Source organism: Lepidochelys kempii, chromosome 11 (assembly GCF_965140285.1).
Source record: "Lepidochelys kempii isolate rLepKem1 chromosome 11, rLepKem1.hap1, whole genome shotgun sequence".
Taxonomy (NCBI): Eukaryota; Metazoa; Chordata; order Testudines; family Cheloniidae; genus Lepidochelys; species Lepidochelys kempii.
In genome coordinates, this window is record NC_136390.1 from 15,885,410 (window position 1) to 15,913,287 (window position 27,878).

The 27,878-nt window shown below is 39.9% G+C and overlaps 1 protein-coding gene across 2 annotated transcripts in view; it reads right to left on the reverse strand.

Annotated features, from left to right (window-relative positions):
* Positions 1–27,878, reverse strand: part of DPP10 (dipeptidyl peptidase like 10) — a 451,471-nt gene that overhangs the window by 177,691 nt on the left and 245,902 nt on the right. For both annotated transcript variants that reach the window (XM_073305257.2, XM_073305256.2), the window contains exon 5: positions 12,821–12,895. In XM_073305257.2, coding sequence (XP_073161358.1) covers positions 12,821–12,895 — 75 coding nt within the window. The remainder of the gene's footprint in view (positions 1–12,820; positions 12,896–27,878) is intronic.

Here is a 27,878-nt window from a genome sequence, read left to right on the forward strand (position 1 = left end):
GGTTTTCTTCTTGTTGCCAACATACCTGAAGAAACCGTTCTTGTTACTCTTGACATCTCTTGCTAGCTGCAGCTCCAGGTGCGATTTGACCCTCCTGATTTCATTCCTACATGCCCAAGCAATATTTTTATACTCTTCCCTGGTCATATGTCCAACCTTCCACTTTTTGTAAGCTTCTTTTTTATGTTTAAGATTCTCTAGGATTTCACCGTTAAGCCAAGCTGGTCGCCTGCCATATTTACTATTCTTTCGACACATCGGGATGGTTTGTCCCTGTAACCTCAACAGGGATTCCTTGAAATATAGCCAGCTCTCTTGGACTCCTTTCCCCTTCATGTTAGTCCCCCAGGGGATCCTACCCATCTATTCCCTGAGAGAGTCGAAGTCTGCTTTCCTGAAGTTCAGGGTCCGCATCGTGCTGCTTACCTTTCTTCCCTGTGTCAGGATCCTGAACTCAACCAACTCATGGTCACTGCCTCCCAAATTCCCATCCACTTTTGCTTCCCCCACTAGTTCTTCCCGGTTTGTGAGCAGCAGGTCAAGAAAAGCTCCCCCCCAGTTGGCTCCTCTAGCACTTGCACCAGGAAATTGTCCCCTACATTTTCCAAAAACTTCCTGGATTGTCTATGCACCGCTGTATTGCTCTCCCAGCAGTGGTGTAAATCCAGTGTAACTCCATTAACTCAATTTTCTGTAGTTGGTTGTCGGTTAAAAAGGTATGGAAAAAGGATATTAACCTTTTCATATATGACACTATAAAGTTAATGGAGAAGCACAATCCATCTAACAGTTCAAAAAATCAGTGTCTTCTGGGGTATATGACAAAGTCCTCCAATGTTTGCGAGTTCAAGATTTAACATTTCGATCTCAGAAACACCTAGAATAATGTAGTACTTTGACCAATGAAGAAAATACATTGCTGGATCATTGTCAGTATATAGGGATCATATTATATATATAGGATCCCAAATAATAATTTTATAATAAGGTACTACTCACTGTGGATAGAGTAAGAATTGGACCCATAGTAAACCACAGTATGTTCCCAATATATTCACAACATAAATAATATTCCCTTTCCATTGTTTATAATTGTCTCAACCTTCATATTGTTTCCTGTCTCCTACTCACCAAGGCCTGTTTTCGTTATTCTTTGCATCATATAATTAAGGTCCAGTTCTGGAAACACTTAATACTGGGTGTGCATGCTGACTAATGCAACTAGTCCCATTAGAGTCAATGAGAATTCATGGCAGCAAGTATTACACACTGATATTAAATGTTTGCAGGATTGGAAATCTCCTCAGGTAGATATCTCATGTTTTTATATGTCTGTAAAATGTCATGCACTTCTATGGTGCTACAAAACTAACACATGGTCATTTTAAAAAATCAAATATATATAATAAATACGCGGTATACCATGGTCACCTTCAGTATAGCTATTATTATTTATGAAATCCCTTCTACACAGTTGGAACTTTGATGTAAAATACAAGAAGAGTGTTTAAAGGCCAGATCCTCAACTAAGGTAAATGGGGATAGCCCATTTAATTGCAATGACCAGCTGAAAATCTAGCCTTTCATGTACACGTTGTTTCAATACTTATTAGCTAAATAACAACTGGAGAATCTCAAAGTGAAGTGCAGAAACGAACTTCCTCATTTTTGGAAATTCTTTTTATTTTCTTTAGCTATGGATGCACATGAGGAATAAAATTCCTGTCTGGATTGATTCTGATAACCCTTAAGGTGAGTAGGTTTCTGATCTTTTGGGGAGGTTGAGATAGAAATAGGGACAAATGGTAAAATCTGGATCTGGGGTTAAAGTCAAACCTCACAATGTTCAGGAGCATCTGCATCCAGGGTGTTGTTCTGGACCCATGCCAAGTAAAAATAAATCATCACTATCTGAAAGTCCACAAATATATGTGGCAGCGAAAACACCACAACGGCCCAACACTGTAGAATTTAATTCTGAAAGGGGGACTATACAAAAATGAGGAAGTTAGTTAAACAGAAATTAAAAGGTGCAGCACAAAAATAAAATCCCTGCAAGCTGCATGGAAACTTTTTAAAGACAACATAATAGAGGCTCAACTTAAATGTACACCCCAAATTTAAAAAAAAATAGTAAAAAAAACAAAAAAGAGCCACCCTGGCTAAAAACAAAGTAAAAGAAGCAGTGAGAGGCAAAAAGACATCCTTTAAAAAGTGGAAGTTAAATCCCAGTGAGGAAAATAGAAAGGAGCATAAACTCTGGCAACTGAAGTGTAACAACATAACTAGGAAGGCCAAAAATGAATTTGAAGTACAGCTAGCCAAAGACTCAAAAAGTAACAGCAAAAATTTTTTTAAGTATATCAGAAACAGGAAACCTGCAAAACAACCAGTGGGACCACTGGACAATCGAGATGCTAAAGACTCTCAAGGACAATAAGGCCATTGCGGAGAAACTAAATGAATTCTTTGCATCGGTCTTCACGTCTGAGGATGTGAGGGAGATTCCCAAACCTGAGCCATTCTTTTAAAGTGACAAATCTGAGGAACTCTCCCAGATTGAGGTATCATTAGAGGAGGTTTTGGAACAAATTTATAAACTAAACATTAATAAGTCACCAAGACCAGAACCAGGTATTCACCCAAGAGTTCTGAAGGAACTCAAACGTGAAATTGCAGGACTACTAACTGACATTTAACTACTATCATTTAAATTAGCTTCTGTACCAAATGGCTGGAGGATAGCTAATGTGACACCAATTTTTAAAAAGGGCTCCAGAGGTCACCCCAGCAATTAAAGGCCAGTAAGCCTGACTTCAGTACCGGGCAAACTGGTTCAAACTATAGTAAAGAACAAAATTGTCAAACACATAGATGAGGGAATTGTCAGACACTATTGTTGGGGAATAGTCAACATGATTTTTGTAAAGGAAAATCATGCCTCACCAATCTACTAAAATTCTTTGAGGGGGTCAACAAGCACGTGGACAAGGGGGACCCAGTGGATACAGTGTATTTAGATTTTCAGAAAGCCTTTGACACGGTCTGTCATCAAAGGCTCTTAAGCAAAGTTAGCAGTCATGGGATAAGAGGGAAGGTTCTCTCATGGATTGGTAACTGGTTAAAAGATAGGAAACAAAGGGTAGGAATAAATGGTTAGTTTTCAGAATGGAGAGAGGTAAATAGAGGTGTCTGTTACTGGGACCAGTCTTATTCAACTAATTCATAAATGATCTGGAAAAAGGGGTAAACAGTGAGGTGGCAAAATTTGCAGATGATACAAAACTACTCAAGATAGTTAAGTCCAAGGCAGACTGCAAAGAGTTACAAAAGGATCTCTCAAAACGGGGTGACTGGCAACAAAATGGCAGATGAAATTCAATGTTGATAAATGCAAAGTAATGCACATTGGAAAACATAATCCCAACTATACATGTAAAATGATGGGGACTAAATTAGATGTTACCACTCAAGAAAGAGATCTTGGAGTCATTGTGGATAGTTCTCTGAAAACATCCACTCAATGAGCAGTTGCAGTTCAAAAAGCTAACAGAATGTTGGGAATCATTAAGAAAGGGATAGATAAGAAGACGGGAAAATCATATTGCCTGTATATAAATCCATGGTACGCCCACATCTTGAATACTGCATGCAGATGTGGTCGTCCCATCTCAAAAAAGATATATTGGAATTGGAAAAGGTTCAAAAAAGGGCAAAAAAAAAATGATTAGGGGTATGGAATGGCTGCCGTATGAAGAAAGATTAGTAAGACTGGGACTTTTCAGCTTGGAAAAGAGATGACTAAGGGGGGATATGATAGAAGTCTATAAAATCATGACTGGTGTGGAGAAAGTAAATAAGGAAGTGTTATTTACTCCTTATAATACAAGAACTAGGCAGTCACCAAATGAAATTAATAGGCAACAGGTTTAAAACAAACACAAGGAAGTATTTGTTCACACAATGCACAGTCAACCTGTGGAACTTCTTGCCAGAGGATGCTGAGAAGGCCAAGACTATAACAAGGTTCAAAAAGGAACTAGATAAGTTCATGGAGGATAGGTCTATCAATGGCTATTAGCCAGGATGGGCACGGATGGTGTGCCTAGCCTCTGTTTGCCAGAAGCTGGGAATGGGCAATGGGGGATGGATCACGAGATGATTACCTGTTCTGTTCATTCCCTCTGGGGCACCTGGTATTGGCCACTGTCGGAAGACAGGATACTGGGCTAGATTGACCTTTGGTCTGACCCAGTATGGCCATTCTTATGTTCCTATGTGTGAGTAACATAAAATCTGAAGAAACCTGCCTTTGATGCGGACATAGGGGCACAAAGAGACAGACATGCATGGAATTAAGTGGTGGGCTATAACTTTTATTAAATTTTCACCCGGAGCAGGGGTTGCTACCCACCCATCACCCATACTCTCTATTACCAGGCATTTAATTGGTTCCAGTGTTGGGGTTACAGGGCTCCTTACCATATAACCTGTTACTCAGGGTAGGCTCTCCTCAGCCTACCTGCAGGACTCAGCTCTCTCTGAGTCCTAACATCCTCCTCCAAGGGGAAGAGGGTGCAGAAGGATGGGCCACGAGGGCCACAAGGTCTCACCTGTGAGACAAAGGCCCATCACCAAAATCCCAGGCCTTTTCTCTCAGAGAACCGTTCATTTTATTCTTTTAACCACACTTGAAACTGGCCATAAGTTGCAACAAATAAACAAGTCAACCCAAGTACCTCAGTAAGGTACTAAGCGCATTCCTACTTAAGCCACTGTGGCGTGAAGGCGCAGTGAGGAAGGCAAAAAAACCCTCCCTGGTTCTCTGCCAATTGGCCCATGGTAGAAACAATTCCAACCTGACCCCCAAACAGGCAATCAGCTAGACCCACAGCATCTGTCCAGCCAGATTCCTGTTCCTAGTTCAGGGGCGGGGGGGAGAGGGGAAGGAAGAGTTGTGCTGCTGAGTTGAAGAGTTGAAAGAGGCTCCACATGGCCCACGCACCAGGTTAAATTCTGGGAGCTAGGGAATGCTGGCCAATCAGCATGCCTCCCCCATGGCCAGAGATTCCCAGGGAAAGAGCTACCTAGTGTGCCAGAATGAGTATTTCCCTTCCTTGCTGCTGAGACTGTCCCATTTCACCACTGGCCCCAGCAAGTTACTCTGCCCATTGAGGTATGTGGGCAGCATTTTTAAAGACAGTAGAATTGAGGATGGGATGCTGATTTCAGTTCCTTATTTCATATGCAGTACTCCAAAAATGAGTGGTGTGCAGGTGAATTCAGGGGGGCGGCTTTGTTAAATGATAACATCACCAACCTACAGTTAGTGTCTCCTGGGACATAATACTCCATAGTCAGTCTTCCATAACAGTACGGCATCATTTTGTTGAAAACACCTGTATCATTTTGATATTTCACATTGTTTATTCTAATTCTGAATAATCTCTAAAACAAGAAAACAATCAGCAAACTGATTTTCCTCTCTTTCAATTTCAGCAGAACAATTACCATAATTAATTTCACAGACCAAGAAGATAAGATTACTGACATAACTGAACATTTAACTGCCAAGTAATTGGTAGGAAGATTATCTCATAATGCATAACAGATAACCATAATTTAAGGCCTTAATGCATTTTTTCTCCTGGATTCTTCTAATCTGCAAATAAACTCTTGTAGATCTTTTGCAGTGCTCTCTAAAAGCTAATATCATAGGCAAACTGAAAAAGCTCGATGAGTGTGCCACTTCTCGCAATTTACCCTCAGTTCTTTATAGATTGTGGTCAGCTCTGTTATTATTCTGTAAAAATACATATAACAACAGTGGAGTGGTGATAAGCATCCCTGCACAGCAGATAAGAAACTTCAATCTCTCGTGATTTCTCTTCAACTATCTTGCTGTGCTTGAGTCATTACGTTGTTTGGTGCATTAAACTACAACTTTTCAGGAAGTGTTTTGAAATATTGTTCATTCACATAGAACGATCAATTCAAAACAGTTAGTGTCATGACTCAGCTTCCTCCTCTTCTTTCTGCACAGGCTTGCATTCTCCTTCATCCTGCACGTACCCTAACTGATTATTAAAAATCACTTCTTCTGGTGTATGGCTTCCAACAGAACAAACAATGAATTAGATGGTGGGTCAGTGATGTAGCACTCTATCACAGCAGCAGCATCTGGAGACATTACACACATCCATCCACCATTTACAGTGCTATAAACTAGCATTGTTTTACACACATTCCCTAGTCAGACTGGCTTACAGTCTAAAGACCCCATCCAGGCAAGCACATGCTTATATTTCATAGCTTCCTGAATGGGGATGCAGCTAAGTTCATACCATGAGTGCTTTCGTGAATCAGGAACTAAAATGTGCAAACGTAACTTAATTCAAGAAAGGTAAGTTGTAGATGATTAGAGATGATAGGAAATGTTCCTAAAATAAGTTGGCATTAAGAAAGCATTTGAAGGCGAGAGAGGGCCCGTGGCAGACAAAAAGGGATCAGAAGAAAGGGATCACAAAGTCAAAACAAAGAAAAAAGGGAGATATGATGAGAGAGAAGTGGTGAGGAAAGGAGAAGGGAATTTGCTCCAATTCACAAGCTCTATCTTCAATGTGAAGCTGAGTTCTGGTGAGGGAGTGGCGAGGTCATGCTTTAGGATGCGATCCAGAGCCTACTGAAGTATTTGGAAAGCCTCACGTTCACTTCAATGGACTTTGGATCAAACCCTTCTGAGGTAACGCTGCTCTGGGGAGGAATGAAGATCCACACACCCCTTGGAGAAACTTCCTGAGTTCCTTAGTGGTCAGAGCATGCTTGTGTACAAAACTGTGCCATCTTTTAGGGCCACTGCAGAAGGGAAGGTGGAATAAGCATATGCAGTTTTCCTTTTTTTATGAGCAGAACTTTACCTACCTTTTGGCAGCTGTTACTATCAACATGTACTGGAATTAAAAAAAGAAGATTGAAATGACAGATTTCAGTCATGTCACTTATTAAAAGCAACACTGAGGTAATTGCTTCTCTCAAACGCCTCACTGGCTTCCAAATATAGCCTCCATCCATTTTGAATATCACATCACCCACTCCAGTCCTTGGCTGAGAATTATAATCTTATCAGAAAATCAAAGATTTACCATTTCCAATCCTTCTCATCCTGTATGCAATAAATGTACGGATGGCACAGGGCAATGGTCTAACTACTGCCATGTTTTTCACATCCTGTGAGCATATAGGCCACTTTCATTCCTCACATTAGTTCTCACCTGTTGGTTAGCTACTTGGTAAAGCAAGAACCTTTTTCATGGATGTTCGCCAAATAGCATGAGCATCAGTAATGGAAGTCTGAGCTGCCCTCAGCTGATCTACGTGAGTTTTGGCAAAGTCACGGAATTGTGGAGAACAGGAGAGAGAACTGGGAAAATGTGAAGCTACACAGTCGTGAAAACAGTGAAACCATTCCCACCACTTCCACAGCTCCCACCTCGCTATTGTTACAAGTAATCCCTAAGGTGACGGTACCTCTCAGTTTTACTTAACATCAAGCCACATTATGTAGTGCGCTGTCATAAAGATGGAGACAAACGTGTGTACAGAAATCAATATGCCCTCATGTAAAGATTATTTCATAACACAACTATCTTGCACATGATAAAGGCTGTATTTTGACACATACCAAGTTTAGAAAGCAATGCTAAACCAGCTGCTGTGGCACAGTTTGATTCCTTTGTTCCTTTGATTAGGCATGATTTAAATGATTCAGTCAATTATTACTTTTGTATTCAAAGATGGCTTATTTTCATGCAGATTTATGTCCCGTTATGCATAAAGGACAATCTTAATTGTGCTGAAACAACTGCAAATTTAATTCAGGTTTGCCGTTCAAAGCATAAAATCGATTAGAGAAAATGCTGACTATGGTAAAATAAATATTCAACTATTTAATTTAACTCAACATTTATTTTTAATCCAAACATCAAAATAACCTTGTTTCTAATTACAATTTCATGACAAATGTCTTGAACAAACATTTGTCTCTACTTTCCTTCAATCTGTTCAGCTGAATTACACTAGCTTCTTTATAAAACTCCGTTGATTTATACATCTGCACCAGCTGTATTACTCTGTCATAAAATGGAACACAGATAAACATATGTAAACTATTACTCTCATTAAAGAAAAACCTATTACCCAAATATTTATGAATAGCTTAAATCCAATCAAAGGGGTTACAATTCAATTAAATGACTGATAACGCACAATGCGTAAGGGAAAATAAGAGTCAGAGTCTCAGGTAGTGTAGTCAATAGCCCTATACTGATTTATATCATCTAAGGCTCTCGTTCTAAAGGTTTAAAACAGTTCAGTTGTGGTTCCCAATAATGAGTGTCACTGAAAACTACATTTACTCTACAGAGTGGTAACTTCCATTACCAGAAGAAAATACTTCTGTATGATAACAGTATACATTTTTGATGGCATCAACTAAAGGAAGAATCCGGGCTGATCTTTCTCTCATTAAAGTAATTGAATATGCATTATACTTTATTTTCTATTTTGAAGTCTATTATTTTAAATCTATGAAATTATAATTAATTTCATGAGAGCAAATCCAAACACTTTTTACCTATACATTGATTTCCTTGAGACAGTTGTCAGTACGTCTGGGGATCTCTGCTTGGGAAAGGGTTGCAAGGGAAGGGCTGGGGGGAGAATGAACATCATACCCACCTGCAGAAGTGAAGAAACAGATTGATAGTGCCAGAAGAGTTCCCAGAAGTCACCTACTACAGGACAGGCCTAACAAAGAAAATAACAGAACGCCACTAGCGGTCACCTTCAGCCCCCAACTAAAACCCCTCCAATGCATTATTAAGGATCTACAACCTATCCTGAAGGATGACCCAACACTCTCACAAATCTTGGGAGACAGGCCAGTCCTTGCCTACAGACAGTCCCCCAACCTGAAGCAAATACTCACCAGCAACCACATACCACACAACAGAACCACTAACCCAGGAACCTATCCTTGCAACAAAGCCCGTTGCCAACTGTGCCCACATATCTATTCAGGGGACACTATCACAGGGACTAATAACATCAGCCACACTATCAGAGGCTCGTTCACCTGCACATCTACCAATGTGATATATGCCATCATGTGCCAGCAATGCCCGTCTGCCATGTACATTGGTCAAACTGGACAGTCTCTACGTAAAAGAATAAATGGACACAAATCAGATGTCAAGAATTATAACATTCATAAACCAGTCGGAGAACACTTCAATCTCTCTGGTCACGCGATTACAGACATGAAAGTTGCGATATTACAACAGAAAAACTTCAACTCCAGACTCCAGCGAGAGACTGTTGAATTGGAATTCATTTGCAAATTGGATACAATTAACTTAGGCTTGAATAGAGACTGGGAGTGGCTAAGTCATTATGCAAGGTAACCTATTTCCCCTTGTTTTTTCCTACCCTCCCCCCGGACTTTCTTGTTAAACCCTGGATTTGTGCTGGAAATGGCCCACCTTGATTATCATACACATTGTAAGGAGAGTGATCACTTTAGATAAGCTATTACCAACAGGAGAGTGGGTTTGTGGGGGGTGGGGGGGAGAAAAGCTGGATTTGTGCTGGAAATGGCCCACCTTGATTATCATACACATTGTAAGGAGAGTGGCCACTTTAGATAAGCTATTACCAGCAGGAGAGTGGGGTGGGGGAAGAGAAAACCTTTTGTAGTGATAATCACCCATTTTTTCATGGTTTGTGTGTATAAAAACGTCTTCTGTATTTTCCACAGTATGCATCCGATGAAGTGAGCTGTAGCTCACGAAAGCTTATGCTCAAATAAATTGGTTAGTCTCTAAGGTGCCACAAGTACTCCTTTTCTTTTTGCAAATACAGACTTACACTGTTACTCTGAAATGAACATCATGTCTTCTAACCCTTTATGACATCATCTCTTCACAAAACTGATCCCCCTTAAAGGAGAATTCCAGGGGCAGGTTACTGTCAGCAGTAACAGAGCTATAGTGGCAGGGGGCCAGGCAAAACAAATAGAGCTGGCACTCCTGAACAGATGCCACTAGCTTCCTGTGAATCTTTGCAGGGTTCCCCTAGCACTGCCCCCATGGGCTTCTTGTACGCAGAAGCAAACCCCACTCTCCTAACAGTGGAAGTGAGAGCGGGAATAATATGAAGCAAATAATGTAGAAAACGCAGAGGAGCAGCTGCTGAAGTATGACAACATCAGAAACAAAATTAATGTTTTAAATAAATTAAGAAGATCAGGCATGACTAGTTCTCTAAATGAACCAAGGATGTGAGATGAGAAAACACACATTTGACCTCATATGAACCATAATAGCATAAAATTATGTTATGCAACAGTTTTAGTGATTTATACTGTTTGACCACATATACCTATAGGACAGATCTTCATTGGGATTGATTGGTGTAGCTTTCTTGACTTCAGTGGAGTTATACTAATTTACAGCGGATGAGAGTCAAGCCTAGTGGATAGAGCACTGAACTGGGATGCAGGATATCTGGGTTCTAGTCCCAATTCTGTCACTGAAATGCTGGGTGTCCTTGGACACATCACTGCCCCCCTCTCTGTATCTCAATAAAATGGGGATAAAGTTACTGTCTTCCTTTGTACACCACTGTGCGATCTACTGAGGAAAAGTGCTATATAAGAGCTAGGTTTTAATATGTATTAATAAGACAAACACCACATTGTCATAGTATACAAGTACTGTTCATCTGGCAAATAGTACAAATTTATGTGTAGCTAGGGGCCCTGACTGAAAACCCAGTGAAGTCAGGTGGCTGACTTCAACAGCTTTGGATCAGGCCCGATAGCTGGATGATTACTGTACATATTCGGTTAATGTGGTGTTGACTGTATTTTCACCTCTGTGCTGTTTTCTGTAACTTTTTTACTAAATGATTTTACTTGTGTGAATTTTAAAGAAAATAGGTTTTACGCAAATAATGGAAAAACGTATGGTAATCACTAGAATTTGCATAGGAATTCAGATTTTGAGAGTCACACACCTATTGTCAAGGTACAGAAACATACCATGTGACTGTTGCCCAAGTAAGGCCTAGAATTTTTTGCAGAAATTAATTTTAAAAGAAAATCATCACCTGTCTGAACAAATTAATGAACAGAAAAAGTATTAATTGCTTCCTTTTTAACTTGGTAGAAAGAAAGAAAGAAAGAAAGAAAGAAAGAAAGAAAGAAAGAAAGAAAGAAAGAAAGAAAGAAAGAAAGAAAGAAAGAAAGAAAGAAAGAAAGAAGACTGTTCATTGGAAAAGCTCCCATTTAATTCAATAGACTTTAAATGAGACTCAAATAAATAACAGTCTTTAAGAAGTTACTTTTTTTCCTTTACATCACACCACTCCAGTATGTTCTATTAGCTGTCAACATATTTTCCAAGTTGCAGACATAATCATTAAGGTTACGGGTCTAGAAATCAATAAAGGAATGTTACCAGTGCACCTGTTAGGCTTTTATTCTGACCTGGAAATGAATATTTTTTATTGCAAGAAATTCAGTATGCTAAACACAAGAAGTCTAAGGTGAGTTACCAACATGAGGCTTATCAAAAATAAGTAATAAAATTAATATGAACCAATTTCTGAATACTGATTTCTGAAATTAAGGGAAGCAAAATGTTTCACCTCTGTGGAATTTGTAACTCAGAGTTTATTGTCCCAAAACTTAAAAAAGAAGAAAAAAAGGTTTATTTGTATAGCGATTTAATACATCAGTCTATCAAAGTCTTGTGAATAATGCGAATGCCAATTCACCTTTTATATGTAATCAGTGTTTGAGACAAAATCTTGGCTTCTCTGTGTTTACCACACTTAAACCCTTCTTTAATTTTCCTGTTCCAAAAGATTCAAATTTTAGATAATCAGATTATGGTTTTACTAATGTAAACTGTATGCCAAAATACTAACACTCTGCACAGCCTTGATTATCCAAATATCATGAGAAACATACATTTGGATATAGTCTGAGGGACTTTCTATGGCCCAAATCCTAGTGTTACTGAAGACAACGGTAAAACTCCCATGACTTGAATGGGTCTAGAGCAGTGATACTCAGACCTCAGTGGTTCAGGGGCCAAATTAGCAATCAACAGTGTCCAAAAGAGCCACAGTAGTTTGAATGCACTATTTCATTTCTCTCTCCCTCTTTATATGTATATATCACACACACACACACACACCATTCTCACAGCAAAATGACCAATGGAGTATTCTACAATTGGTTAATAACATTGTATAAGCATCCTGATCGGTTAATAACTAAATTACCCAGTCTTTTAATATCATGTGAGCAAAGAGCAACCGGAGACATAATAAAGAGCCACTTGCAGCTTTTCAGCCTCAGTCTGAGTATCACTAGTCTAGAGTTTGACCCTTTATAAATGACAGATGACATTATTTCTTTTGGATAGCAGGGAGCATTAGATAATTCAGCTTTGGATAATTAAGCGTGTATTTCCATTATTTTTTCTTTACAAATTATAAACTGTAGATAAGATCATTAGCATAACACTATTTCAAAGGAGCTATACTAATTTATACCAGCTGAGGATCTATTTATCTATCTATCTATCTAGATAGATAGATACTGCCATCAATTTCATTTAAAGCACTGGGGGAGAAAAAATAAACCATATTTGTATCTAATTATACTAAATGAAATCATAAGTTAAATCAGAAATGATAAAACATGTAAAGTGTCAGTTAATGAGACAATTGAATGTATGAGTAGTTTGCTTACCTGTTTAACATCATATGCAAGAAGAACAAATCTTAAATCTGGTGAAACTGAATATCTTGATGCTTTGAATGTTACCTAAAAACAGGTAATAATATGGGTAACTAACACATGTAAGGTCATTTTCCCCCAAAGATTCTGACATTCACCTCAAGATAATTCCTATTACAAACAACTGAATTATTTGTACATCAGAAGGGCTATATTACTTCTCAGTGTAATTTCATTGACATTAGTAGACTACAACAGATGAATTTGGCTGCTACACTATCAACAAATTAAAAAAAAACAGACTTGGTCATAATAACAACACTATGCTCAACATTAACTGTTTGAAGGAGGGAAACTATACCCAGCACAAAAGAGGAAAGACTAAGCTTCTGCTGGTATATACTTCATAGACAATTATGAAAGAGACGTCTCATTGGTTAGGCTTAAAGATAATGTACAGAAAAAAAATGGATAACCACATTACAGTAATGGAGCTTTGTCTGTCTAGTTGCTTCTCTTTTATCTTTATGAGAATAAACATTTTGTAGAACAACCTTCAGTAAGAGGAAATGTCTTTTATTTTACAGGAAATTTGAAGAAAACAAGAAGAAAAATCCCTAGAGGAAAGTAAAGTGAAACAGAAAGAAGCATTATAAAACTAATATTGTTTATATATAGCTAAGCCTACATGACACCCAATTGAATTGAGGACTCTGATTTAACCAAGGGGTAATGCTGATGTCAGAAAGAATTTAATGCATTTGATGTAGAAGGAGGATCAGAGTGTTCCAGAAGAAATAGTATCACTGAAGAAAAATATTTTATGTTAATTTGGAAACATTTGTTATCTATAGAAGGAAAGGGTCAAAAACCAGGTAGTGAAGGTATAGGCAAGATGAAAAGAAAAGAAGCAGCATAATTGGGGGGAGGGGAAGGTGGAGAATACTAGGCCAGAATTGGGTATACTCACAATAAAAAGGTTTTTCATGGATGCTACTATTTTCAAAGGGCCTGTGCACATGCACACTAATACCTGTGCTGACAAACTTCGGGTTGTCAGGGTTCCCTCCCCACTCTGAACTCTAGGGTACAGATGGGAGGACCAGCATGAAAGACCCCCTAAGCTTATTTCTACCAGCTTAGGTTAAAACCTCCCCAAGGCACAAAGTCTTTGCCCTTGGATTAGGTAAAACATTGCCACCACCAAGTGATTTAACAATTTAATCAGGGAAAGGACCACTTGGAGTTCCAATTTCCCCAAAATATCCCCCCAAGCCCTTACACCCCCTTTCCTGGGGAGGCTTGAGAATAAACAATATGAGCACAAACCAACCTTGGATTTTTAAGACCCAAAAAACCCAATCAGATTCTTAAAAAACAGAACTTATTAGAAGAACAAAAAAAGATAAAAGAACAACTCTGTAAGATCAGAATGGAAGATAATCTTATAGGCAGTCAGATTCAAAACACAGAAAGTCCCTCTAGGCAAAACCTTAAGTTACAAAAAGACACAAAAACAGGAATACACATTTCCTCCAGCACAGCGAATTTCACAAGCCAAAACAAAGAAAACCTAATGCATTTTCTAGGTAGATTATTTACTAACTTTACAGGAGTTGGAGGGCTTGCATCCCTGATCTGTTCCTGGCAAAGGTATCACACAGACAGACAAAAGCCTTTCCCCCCGCTCCAGATTTGAAAGTATCTTGTGCCCCCATTGGTCATTTTGGGCCAGGTGCCAGCCAGGCTACCCGAGCTTCTTAACCCTTTACAGGTAAAAGGACTTTGCCTCTGGCCAATAGGGATTTTATAGCACTGTATACAGAAAGGTGGTTACCCTTCCCTTTATATTTATGACAGGGGTATGCAAGGGTAGGCCTTGCTAAAACCACGTTCAGGCTCGCTATTGCCCTCAGATAAGTGTATGTACATCTCTTGCTAAATTCAGAGGAAATCGCAGGTTTGACTCTGAAGGCAGAATTTTAGCCCATACAGAACTAACAGAACCAACCTTGCAAAAGAAATCACTGGGAAAACTTAGATTTTGAAACAAAAAGCCCATAGTAAATGTATTATTTTAATGTTGAGCACAACACTTCGACAAGTGGCCAGAGGAAAAAAGAAATACAAGAAACAGCCACCAGAGAAAAATAAAAGAATAGGATTGTGGGTTTAAAATATTTTTTTTTGCTTGTTCAAAACAAAAGATTCCTGTCCCCCAACCTAACCTTGATTGACTCACTAACTTATGCAGTCAAGACAGATCATGTATATGAACATTTCACTTATTTGGCAAAGCACTAAGAACATTTTTAGATGTGGAGTTCTACTTCATTCTGGCAATGTATTAATTATTGCTACACTAACTCAGTCTTCTGCAATATATAACCTGGGAAGTTTTCCAAAATAATTTTCAAGCAAGTGAGGTTTCCTGCATTTAGTGAGAATCTTCAGTCAGTGATTATACCACTGCAACACTAATGACACACTCAGAGTAAACATCTGGGCAGCTCAGCTGCAGAATGTTGGCACTTTTAAGCAAAGCCAGTAAGAGCTAGTTTCTTAATTCCCATTAAAAGATCATCTCAAGTATCTTGGGATTTATAATCGTGTGAGACATGCTGAAAATGTCCTGGTTCACCTTGAATTCACCTGCACTTTTTTGTATGATTCTGGGAGTGTCGAATGTGTAAGTGGAGTGTCAGTAAATTACAGTCTCCTGGTTACAGCTAGTGGTTTTGGCAGATTATTTCCCTCCATCTGGTATAATGGGATTGTTCTTGCAAACGGAAGTTAAAAATATGGAATATTTTTATATGTTCCACAAGCAGGAAAATTAATATTAGACCAGCAGAAAACATACTAAATAAGCTTGGCAATGCATGCATGCTAACACTTTTCAAAATTCACTTTAAAAAATGCAATGCATGTATTTATCGAGAGTGAGATTTTCAAATGAGCCTAAGGGAGTTAGTGAAGTGCCCATTTGAATGTCAGTAGTGTTTGGGTGCCTAACTTCCTTAGGCTTTTTTGAAAATCTCAGCCTCATATTCTGGGGGGGTGGGCATCAAATGATAAGTTTGGCAATAAAATAAGAAATTTAGCCAGTGTTAATTTTCACCATTATATTCACAGAAAACAGCTTTCTAGGAAAAAAACAAGTTAGCACCTGCACTTCTCTTTGTGCCAAATAGGAAAAATATGGCAGGCTCAGAGTCTGTAGAACCATTATAGTGAAAGAAAGGCAGAAAGAGTAGGTGTTCCACACACTCTTCCTCTGGGTTCTTCCTTGCCCACATGACAGACTTCTGACTCTCTTATGGGCGAGAGGATGTCAGCTGGTGTTGAGCTTAGGACAGTTCAGTTCACACTGGGCCTGATTATAACTGATAGCTGATGTTGCTTCCAGTCTCTACATAACTTCAAGTGTTATGAAGTGTTCAAAGTGTTTTGAAATGAGATCCTCAGAAGAAAAATACAGTTTGTTAATTTTTTTTTTTGGGGGGGGGGGGGATTGTTTACATAAGAAGGGCCAAATTGGGTCAGACCAAAGGTCCATCTAGCCCAGTATCCTGTATTCCAGCAGTGGCCAATGCCAGGTGCCCCAGAGGGAATGAACAGAACAGGTAATCATCAAGTGATCCATCCCCTGTCAGCCATTCCCAGCTTCTGGCAAACAGAGGCTAGGCACACCATCCCTGCCCATCCTGGCTCAAAGCCATTGATGGAGCTATCCTCCATGAACTTATCTAGTTCTTTTTTGAACCCTGTTATAGTCTTGGCCTTCACAACGTCCTCTCGCAAGGAGTTCCACAGCTTGACTGCGCGTTGTGTGAAAAAAATACTTCCTTTTGTTTTAAACCTGCTGCCTATTAATTTCATTTGATGACCCCTAGTTCATATGTTATGAGGAGTAAATAACACTTCCATATTTACAAAAAGAAAAGGAGTACTTGTGGCACCTTAGAGACTAACCAATTTATTTGAGCATGAGCTTTCGTGAGCTACAGCTCACTTCATCGGATGCATACCGTGGAAACTGCAGAAGACATTATATACACAGAGACCATGAAACAATACCTCCTCCCAGCCCACTGTCCTGCTGGTAATAGCTTATCTAAAGTGATCATCAAGTTGGGCCATTTCCAGCACAAATCCAGGTTTTCTCACCCTCCACCCCCCCACACACAAACTCACTCTCCTGCTGGTAATAGCCCATCCAACCAGCAGGAGAGTGAGTTTGTGTGGGGGGGTGGTGGAGGGTGAGAAAACCTGGATTTGTGCTGGAAATGGCCCAACTTGATGATCACTTTTGATAAGCTATTACCAGCAGGAGAGTGAGTTTGTGTGTGTATGGGGGTGGGGGGAGGGTGAGAAAACCTGGATTTGTGCTGGAAATGGCCCACCTTGATTATCATGCACATTGTAGGGAGAGTGGTCACTTTGGATGAGCTATTACCAGCAGGAGAGTGAGTTTGTGTGTGTGGTTTTTGGAGGGGGGTGAGGGAGTGAGAGAACCTGGATTTGTGCAGGAAATGGCCCACCTTGATTATCATACACATTGTGAAGAGAGTTGTCACTTTGGATGGGCTATTACCAGCAGGAGAGTGAGTTTGTGTGTGGGGGGGCGGAGGGTGAGAAAACCTGGATTTGTGCTGGAAATGGCCCAACTTGATGATCACTTTAGATAAGCTATTACCAGCAGGACAGTGGGCTGGGAGGAGGTATTGTTTCATGGTCTCTGTGTGTATATAATGTCTTCTGCAGTTTCCACGGTATGCATCCGATGAAGTGAGCTGTAGGTCACGAAAGCTCATGCTCAAATAAATTGGTTAGTCTCTAAGGTGCCACAAGTACTCCTTTTCTTTTTGCGAATACAGACTAACACGGCTGTTACTCTGAAACTTCCATATTTACTTTCTCCACACCAGACACGATTTTACAGACCTATATCCCCCCTTAGTCGTCTCTTTTCCAAGCTGAAAAGTGACAGTCTTATTCATCTCTCCTCATATGGAAGCCATTCCATAACCCCTAATCATTTTTGTTGTCCTTTTCTGAACCTTTTCCAATTTCAATATATCTTTTTTGAGATGGAGCGACCACATCTGCACATCTGTTTCTAACCAGTATGTTCTCTACCTTTCTGGGGGAAGGATTTTCTGTTTTGTTTTGATTAAGCATTTTATTAACCTGAGACGTTAGTGCTTTTAACCCAAGTGAAAAACTGGAGGTTAATCGCCCCTGCTCTCCCCACCCCAGCATAACTTCCCCCCCCCCGAAATTGACGCAGTTGAGTTTTCTTGCTAGTTTTGCTACCACGTGCATGAACACTACTTTTCGGACTGTTGCCTGTGCCAGAAGCTGTTGTTCTTACTGTAGGCAGATACAGTTTAATGCTGTCTCTATGGGAATCTCTACACTGTAATGAGGATTTGTGATTACAGCACATGCAGATAGACCTGAGATAGCTTCAATCTAGATAGAGCAAATGTAGCTTGTGTATGCCTATATCAACTGCAAACACACCTCCTCATTGCAGTACAGACATGCCCTGTTACCTGCATAACTTCCACTCCTGCAATATATTATTTCATAATGCTGCAAACTTTTCACCCAAAAATTAGATCTCAAAGGCTTGTACATTCTCTTTCCTCCTCCTAAACTCAGAGGTCTATCATGTGTTTCATGAACAATGCTGAATCTGACAAAATTTTATTTTTTCTAAGTTGTAAAAGCAACAGACTAGGGATCTGATTTTGTATTCCTTGCTGAGACAGAATCCAACTGACTGCAGGATCCGAACCAATAGTATAAGATGAGCAGCAGATTGCATTCTTAGCCTCCTATGAAAGAAATACCTCATGTGATACGGGTTTTAATTCTTTTCTGACAACGATGCGTGCTGATGTGACACTCCATGGACAATCTATGGCCTCTTCTACTCCCAGTAACGCACTTGACAACTATGACCATTGGTATTACCACTTCCACAGATCACAAGGATGATAACCAAATGGAGACAGACTGATACAGCATATTTAAGTTACCCTTTGCCCTTTACCTTCCTGATGACATACCAGGTTTGTTTTTTAAGGTAAAGTAGTTTTTCAGCATAGAAGAAAGGTAGGAACTGTTCTTTGAGACAGTGTGACAAAAAGCAAAAGAATGTGAGAGAGACTTAAGCAGGGAGGAGAAAGAGAGAATAAGGCAGAGAGCTAATTCTTTCTTCCACCTTTTAGAAATATTAAAAATGTCTGGGTATTTCTGAAAGTGAAACTTGCTCAGATCTTGCTTTACAAGGCCAAGGTTTCACATTGATAGAGATTTTTTTTCTTTCATGTTTCATCAATGTTTCACTGAAAACCAGAAATGTTTTGTTGCAATTCAGTTGATATTGTCACACATAAAGATAGCTTAGGCCAGAGACAGTATAATTAAGCCCACATTACAGTTAACAATGCCCGGTTTCAGGGGCCATGGTGAATGCTCAGATAACTAAAAGAAGGAAATCTGGATTCAGACTCAGCCTTTGCTTGATCTCCAGTGCCAATATAAGCCACTTAACCCTAGCCTCTTTTTCCTTCGCTTTACTTCTTGAAACCTGGTTTTGAGTTATTATTGACATTCAGGCTAGTCCCTTCATCTCCCCTCGATAGTCTCACTCACTATATGATATTCTCCATGGCTCAGATCTTCGATGATATTTAGGCATCTAACTCCCATTGATTTAAGTGTAAGGAACCTAAATATCTTTGAGGATCTAGGCCCACATGATTGGTGAATTTTAATTGCTCTTGTATTTAAATTAGTGCCCTGCTTCTAATCTTTCAGCATACATATGACAGAGATGGAAATTACTTATAAATTAAGTATAAGGTAACCTAGTCAACCTCTATGGTTATATACGGCTGTCCAACATTTTGACAGATGAAAGGAGACATGACAAAATCAGTGGTTTCTTAGCAATGGCATGGGAAAAGAGCCCAATGGATGAGCAGCAAACCTCAGAGTATCTACAGGTCCACTTGCCAGATGGAAGTTTAAGCATACTCTGCTTCGTGGCATGCCTGCGGGCCTCACCCTGGGCTCTCTGATGGTTCTCCATGATGACTACACCAGTCTAAACCTGGCTTCTCCAAACTGAAGGACTGTGGGCAGGATTTTCCCAGTTGTCAGTGGGTTGCTGTATTTCTTGAGGTCTTGCTTGACCTTGTCACTGTATTGGAGCTTTGGACTTCCTCTGCATCGCAGGTGATTCTTAAATTGGCCATAGTGCACAGCCTTCAGCAGACGATCATGAGGCATGTGCTCCACATGTTCCAACCAGCGAAGCCTGAGAATGCCCAGCACAGTCTGCATAGACTGTAGGCCAGTTCTCTCAAGGATCTCATTATTGGTGATCTGATGGCCCAAGTAACTCCAAGGATTTTTCTACAACAGTGAATGTGAAAACTGTACGATCTCCGTCCCTGCTTGGATTACGTAACCTAGCTTTCTCAACTGTAAAGGAGGGTACTAAGGACACAAGCCTGATCAACAGACACCTTTGCATTCAGAGTTAGCAACTTCTTGTTCCAAATATGCGAGATAAGTTTGCCAAAGAAAACAGAAGTTTTGCCACTTCCAGCATCAAGTTCCCTATCAAGGTTGAATGGGCTGGTAAGAATTGAGCCGAGATATGAGAAGTGATCCACATTGTCCAGAGTTTCATTATTAAAGTAGGTTTTAGGTGGGATGTTGGTACCTTGTGACATGACAACTGTTTTCTTGATACTGATTACCATGCCAAACTTGGTGCATGCATCAGAAAACTTATTCATAACATTTTGACAGTGCAGGATTATTACTCATAGTATATTTTCTAGTGCTTTTAGCACTTTCTCCAGGATAGATGCAGTGGGTATAGCAGCAGAGCTTCAGCCACTTAACTTGGGAGAGTTTTCCACATTTGTGAAATTTACAAGCTATTTAGGCTATATTTTCTTCTCTTTAATTTTATCCCACTTATATTTAGATTACCTTGTCCTAATCTAAACACTGTCTCCATTCTTGATGATTACACTCTTCCCATTCCTGTTACCATTCCCTCTCACTTCCATAGTTGTTAATATCCAAAGAGCATGCTCTCTCTTATTTCACCCTACCAAGAATAGAGCCATTTGAAGACTGCTCCTTTAATACTGACAGTAATAACAATATGTAGCACTTCACATAGCAATTTGTGTCTTCAAAATATTAGCTGAGGGACTATGCTGATGATGTTCATTGACCTGCTCGGGTCACCTTATCAGATGGTCATTGGCCAAGTGGCAATGCAGATCAGTAATCAGAGGGGTAAGGATTACGTGGGTAGCATTAACATGGCACTAGGTTTCAAAATAGTTTCCTCAAGTGGCAGTGGCAACTATGGGAACAGTGAGCATCAGGCCCCCTTTCATTTCTGTAAATCAGAAGTTTGGTACACAGAGTTTTGTACCAGTGTAAAGGTGGACTGAGAAAGGATTCAGGACCATTGTGATGATTAGGATAGGGAGCAGTTAGTGGACAGGGCCCAGCTGCACAAAAGGCAGTGTAGAAGTAGACAGAGAAGGCTTAAGAAGAAAGTCTGGTAGCAGTCAGAAAATGCAGGGTAACTGGGGAAGGATGGTCCAGTGGTTAAGACATGAGGCCAGGACTTGGGAAACTAGGTTACATACCTTGTTCTGTTTCAGTGTGACTGAGCAAGTCACTAAACCTTTGTGCCACAGTTCCCAGTCTGTAAAATGGGATAATATGACTTCTCTACCTCACAGCAGCACTTTGAGAATAAATATATTAAAGACTGTAAGGCACTGAGCTACTAAAGTAATGAGGAGCATATAGGCAAAATCCAAACTTGACTGAATTCTCCTGTTGTTGGGTCTGGTCTGAGATTTTTAAAAACTGTGTGTATTCTACAATATACGATAAGTTATATACAAAAATCACACTAAAAAGGCTATTCGGGTTTTAAAGTCAAGCATTCAAAAGCTAAGAAATGCCTGTACAACCTTAATTTGTTCCCCTTGTGTGTATGCATTATGACACAGTCTATAATTGCACTATTACATGCTATTGTTTACAGGCAATTTCCTACATTTTTAAAAAGCAAACTGAAAAATCAGAATGCACCATGTGTTTTCACATTGACTTGAAATAGGTCATCAGCAATGTTGGGACCTTTAGATCCACTACCCAGACCTCTGCCACTTGAGCTAATGGAGTAACTGGTAGTAGAAAGCTATTTTCCTCTATGCAGGCAAGTTACTAGAGGGAGATGAAACAAGCACTTTGCCAGGGGGTTTCATGGCTGTTTTCTGACAGCAGAGGGTCTACAGATACTTGGGAATCCTGAGTTCAATTCCAGGTTCTGGAGGGGAGTGTTGTCTACTTGTCAAAAACTCTGTTTGCTACACAATCTGTTGCTGGCCCACTCTACTCCTACCCAATCCCCACCCCCATCATTTCTGTGCTCCTGTACCCCACTCCAGTTTCTGTCCCTATCCTCCCCATAGCTCTGTCCTTCTTGCCCTCTGTCTCCCCAGCTATTATCTTCTGCCCCTCTCCTGACCCTGTGCACCTCTGCTTTTATCTCTTTCTGGCTCTCATGTTCTTAATTCTCCCACACCAGCTCCTGTCCCTGACCCGCTGCACATGTGACTCCTGTGCTATCCCTGCACTGCCCTGATTCTTGTTCCTGTTCCCCTCTCCACACTTCCTCAATGGCCTTTGCATTCCACTCAGGATGTTTCCTCCTTGCTGCCTGGGCACCTGCAGTGAGATGGGGGACAGCATTGAGAGCACAGGAGAAGGTCTCTGTGCTCTCGGTTTTTGATACCTAGTGCCACAGAATCACCCAGCAGCCGGGAGGGCCAAGTCAAGGGAAAGTCAAGCTCAGCACTGGAGTCTGGGATGAAGCATGCTAAATCACTCTGTGGGGATGGGCCATGCACAGTGTAGTCTGCCAGTAGAGACTGTGAAGGGACTTGCAGCTTTGCGTATAATTAGGGACATACAAAGGGCAGTTAAGAGCCTTTCCTTTGTGCTTTAAAAAGCCTCCCCCTTATTTGCAAACATATTTTGAACAAAATCTTTGGTGTTGATCATAGCAAATTCGTGGATATTGACCACTGTGATGAGTTACGAAAGCTGTTGCAGATGTTTTAGAACTTTTACGAAAGGATCCTTAAAATTTTATTTATCAACCATTCTCTCTTTCAGATTTTCCCGTATCTTTGTGCATTGTTGCACTGCACTAATAAACCATAACATAAAATAAATTAGCTGTGGATGTTATTTAACATTTAGAAGTGCATATGGCGGTGATGTTCCAATATTCATAACATATTCACAACATGTAAGTGTCATTAAAACACCCCATGTTGCAAAAGTTAGTAATATTTATGTGGTATAAAGTGTAGTTTAAGTATTTACTATTATTCAGTCTTATTAATCTCTTGTGGAAAGCTCTTAAATAAAACAGAACCATGTGAGCTGCTCTTGCAATTAAAACTACGATAATCAACAAAGAACTATAATTGCACTATGATGCTGTACTGAGTTTCCAGTCAAGAGAGAAGAAGGGGACAATAAAGAAAAGCTTACTGTGAACAATTCTGCATGAAATATCACAAAAATATTCACTGCCAAAACCTCCATTCAGACTAAAATTCTAATTCTGTGCTTTTGGCTGCAAGGCCTCTGCAGGGCTTCTCCAGCTGGGTTGCCACAGAGCCTAATCGTGATTCATGAGCCAAAACTTTTTCTGCTCTGCTCACCCATCTGACACCATACAGCTAATTAGCAGGCAGCAAAAAGTAATCCCTCTCTATCAATCCATGTGCAAAAGATGGCCCAGAGTAATATCATACTAGTAGCACAATACACTCTAGGGTACATCAAATGGGAAGCCCCTGGAAACATGTACAATTTAAACAGATTAACTGGATGAGACCCCGGACAGAGGCTCTTAAACCTGACATTAAGCCTTCTTGAAAAGGCAGAGGAACCAGGGCAGTGGGGAAAGTGGATTTTTGAAGAGCAAGGGTAAACATCAGCGCATGAGATTCATATTTTTAACTATGTGAGGGGATCAAATTAATTGATTAATTAATTGAGGGGATCAAATTTAAATTAATATTTTTAATATTTTTAACTATGTGAGGGGATCAAACTAGAACATAATTTTGGGATAATTAAATATGCATGGTGAGGCAACTGCATAAATCCAAATTATTTTATTCTATATTTCTAAGATTAGTCCTCTAAAGGGGAAGGAAAGTAGAGGGACTGCATTAATCTGATGTGGCATTCTCTTGAATGTTTGCTGGACAGTAAGCACCACGTTGGAACGATTCACTTTTTTCCACACCCATCTCATGAGCACAAATTTGCAAGCTAAAAATGCACCAAAAGCAACATGACATTTCTCAGCAATGTAGACTCTTCTGATGTAGATCAGTGGATAAGTCTTCTCCTTACCAACTAATGTCCTTCGTAATTAGGGTCTGGAGTTCAAACCCATCACCCACCAGACTTTGAATACATGGCACAATGTACTTCTGTGTGACTTTCAGAGCTTGCACATCCAATCAACAGTCCAGCAGCTTACGTGTAACTCAGAAAGGCAAGTTTTCATAGCAGGGATAGCTCAGAACTAAACTGGCTGCATGGGAAACACAAAGGACTCCCTTGTCCAGTTAAAGCCATTTCCTTCCTTCTGACCATGCTGCCAGAAATTGATCCTACAGCTTCTGCTGCCTATATGATGATATGCATACAGTTAGTGGAGTGTGGAGAGATCAGCAAAAGGAGGAGAAACTAACTCTTTCTTTCATGCAGAAATGTTGGGGGAAAATGCATCACTGCTCCCTCCATTTGCCCTGCTCCTGTACAGCCAGAAGGTTACAAGGAGTGGGAAGAGAAAAAAGAAAAGAAATAGCATGCCAGCAATAAAGGAACTAAGAGAATGTCTCCTTCCACCCCATAGATGCTTGTCTGCTGAGGTGATCAAATGCTGTTTGAGCTAATCTGTTTGATTTAGTGGCTACAGCAAAAGACTCCTGGTTGTACCCCAGGTTGCTACTGCCTCACTCTGTTACCTAGGACGCACATCTCTATGCTTCTGTGATTAACGCATGATGTTCAAATAAGAATATCACTACTCTATTTGTATTACAATAATAAGCAAAAGGCATTTCCTTGTATAAATACAGATAGTTCCTTAGCGTTATTCGTGAGCCATGTGTTTTTTCCTTGCAGAGATTCTCATAACTCCATGCTCTGTCCTCTTAGCAATGGAAGGTGAAAACTCATGGTCTGTAGGTTTCTCCTGAGGTTAGAGGTAAAGCGCTCTCCTTTCTCTCTCTATTATCCCCTTCACACTCTGCACAGGATGCACCTAGAAAAGGAGTACTTGTGGCACCTTAGAGACTAACCAATTTATTTGAGCATAATGCCTGCTCAAATGCTCAAATAAACTGGTTAGTCTCTAAGGTGCCACAAGTACTCCTTTTCTTTTTGTGAATACAGACTGAAACCTGTCAGGATGCACCTAGTTTCCCATCTGGAACACAAGTGCTTTGATGGCCTTCCTGCTATTGAATCCTGCCTCTGGTCACAGAGAGAAGGATTGATTTATCTTAACAATACTGCATGTGTGAATAGTGATGCATAAATTACTCTTCCTCTTCCCCCCTCCCCCGCGTCTTTCTGTTGCTGTCATCCTTCAAGGTTAAGACTTTCCACTGCAGTCACAAGATAGGCACAATCAGCTAACATGTGGATGGAGACTGGGTAGCACCAAAGTGAATGGGCCAGGAACTGGTAGGTCTTAGAACAACAGCCCCTATTTTATTCATTTTCTAACTTTTTCCCACATCCTTAATCATCGCACATGTGGTAGATGGATCCTAGCAGTTCTTGAGATTTAATACAATTGCCATATTTTCAGTTACTAATTTTTAGTGGTCTTTTTTGGGGGTAGTGGTAGAAGGAAGGGAAATGCTGACATTGGTTGTTTTCAGTGGTTATGAATTGGGAAGTGGATTATGGGTCACTGGGTCTCTATACTTTTTTCATATTTGCATATCTGTATCGTTTTTCATTAGGGGTTTATCGAATATATTTAAAACTAGGTGAGGAAGGCCATGCTGGCAGTATGGTGAGGGATGGGAGCAAGAGGAGAGGCCATATGCATGCATTTCATGAGCTCAAGCAAGCATGCAGACCTCCTTTCTTGCTCTTTCACACAGCCATCTCTGAAATTGTGTTTATGACTGGGTTGCTAACAGTTGCCATTTATTGACAAAGTTTTAAAAGAAATGACAGTAAAAAGAGTCTGTTAAAAAGGGAGAAAAAAGCATGTCAGAAAAATGGCAACCTTATTTAAACAAAAATGTTGTATGACTCCAAAATCATTTGGGAATTATAGTGTGTAATAAGAATAAAGATTTGCTGCTGACTGCTAAATTGGTGAGCAGGAGCTTACATTCCAGGGTGACAGGAATATTAGCTAAATAATAGAGAATGTATTACCATCACACATTGATACAGCATCACAATATAAATTCAAGATGCCATGTTATGATTAGTTTCTAGTCTCTTTGGCTCCATGGACTATTGAAGTTGCTTAGCTTCCAGCTGTTAACATTTGCATACCACTGGTTTAGAGTATTAACTGTTTATTGGCCAGCTAGAGAGGGCACACTATTCACTGGTTAACTCTGACAGGTTCACTGAAGTTGAAGGATATAGTTCAGAAAATGCATCTAATCAATAACCTACAGAGATGCTAATAGGCTACTTATGGTGCTTACTGAAACGGTTTTGTAATTTTTTCCCTATTAATACATTTTGTTAACCATTAGATTATTTTGCTAATGGGCTGATTACATAAAGTATTCAGTCTTCTCTACTCATGTTTGGAGAGGACAAATGGCTTAATTATACTAAAATGTAGTAATTTTTAAGACAGTCTTTGAATAAATCCATAGGAGACTGAGAAAAAACCCTGCTGTTTTCTATAGAAACTTTTAAAAGACATTCTTTTTCGAGGAGAAATAGAGACTTTAAAAGAAAACACCAGAACTTCTTAATAAATTCCAGTACCATTACACCTTGATTAAAAACTGAAGTGCTGTTTTTCTTAAGGAAAAAAAAAACACTTTTCCACAACGCATCTAACACAGAATTTACTAATGAGCCCAGAGTCTGCCTTTTTGTGCTGACTGAGTTTTGCTGACAGATACACATGGAGAGGGAACACAGTGAATATCTTTAAAAGGCTTTTCAGAAGGCTTTGCCTCTGCATTTTAGACAAAGTGACACTAAGTATGATAAAAGAAAACTTACTCTTCACAAAATGGCAATCTCCAAGGTGTAAAGCTAGAACCTCTGAGCTGCACACTGGGGGCCTGTGTGCCTCAAGGGATTAGTAATAAAGTAAGATGATATTCACTTATAAGATACTGGTTCAAATATAGCCAACTTAGAGAGCAACCAGGAGCCATGACTACCTCTTTAGTTGTGTCCCTGAAAGAAGTTTATTATGGCAGGTTGATTTCTAATTATCAACCTCACTAAGAAAAACTCACCCCCTTATTGGCTATTTGGACAGAAAGAGAGAGAGAGAGAGAGAGAGAGAGAGAGAGAGAGAGAGAGAGAGAATGAAAAGTGGAGGAATGTTTCACACTGAAAAGTGGCTTCTCTAGGATGGGACCATGTGTGGAAACTTGCATTGCCAGTGCCTGCGTTATGGTGTGCCCGTGTTTTTGATGAGCACAAGATAGCGCTGCAGGGTGTTAAACCAGCACCATTTCTATTTATGCACTAATAATTAAGCAGATATGACAATGACAGAGGAAATTATGATTAGTGATTCAGGAGTTTATCCTTGGGAGAGGTTTCAGAGTAGCAGCCGTGTTAGTCTGTATTCGCAAAAAGAAAAGGAGGATGCGTGGCACCTTAGAGACTAACCAATTTATTTGAGCATAAGCTTTCATGAGCTACAGCTCACTTCATTGGGAGCTACAGCTCACTTCATCGGATG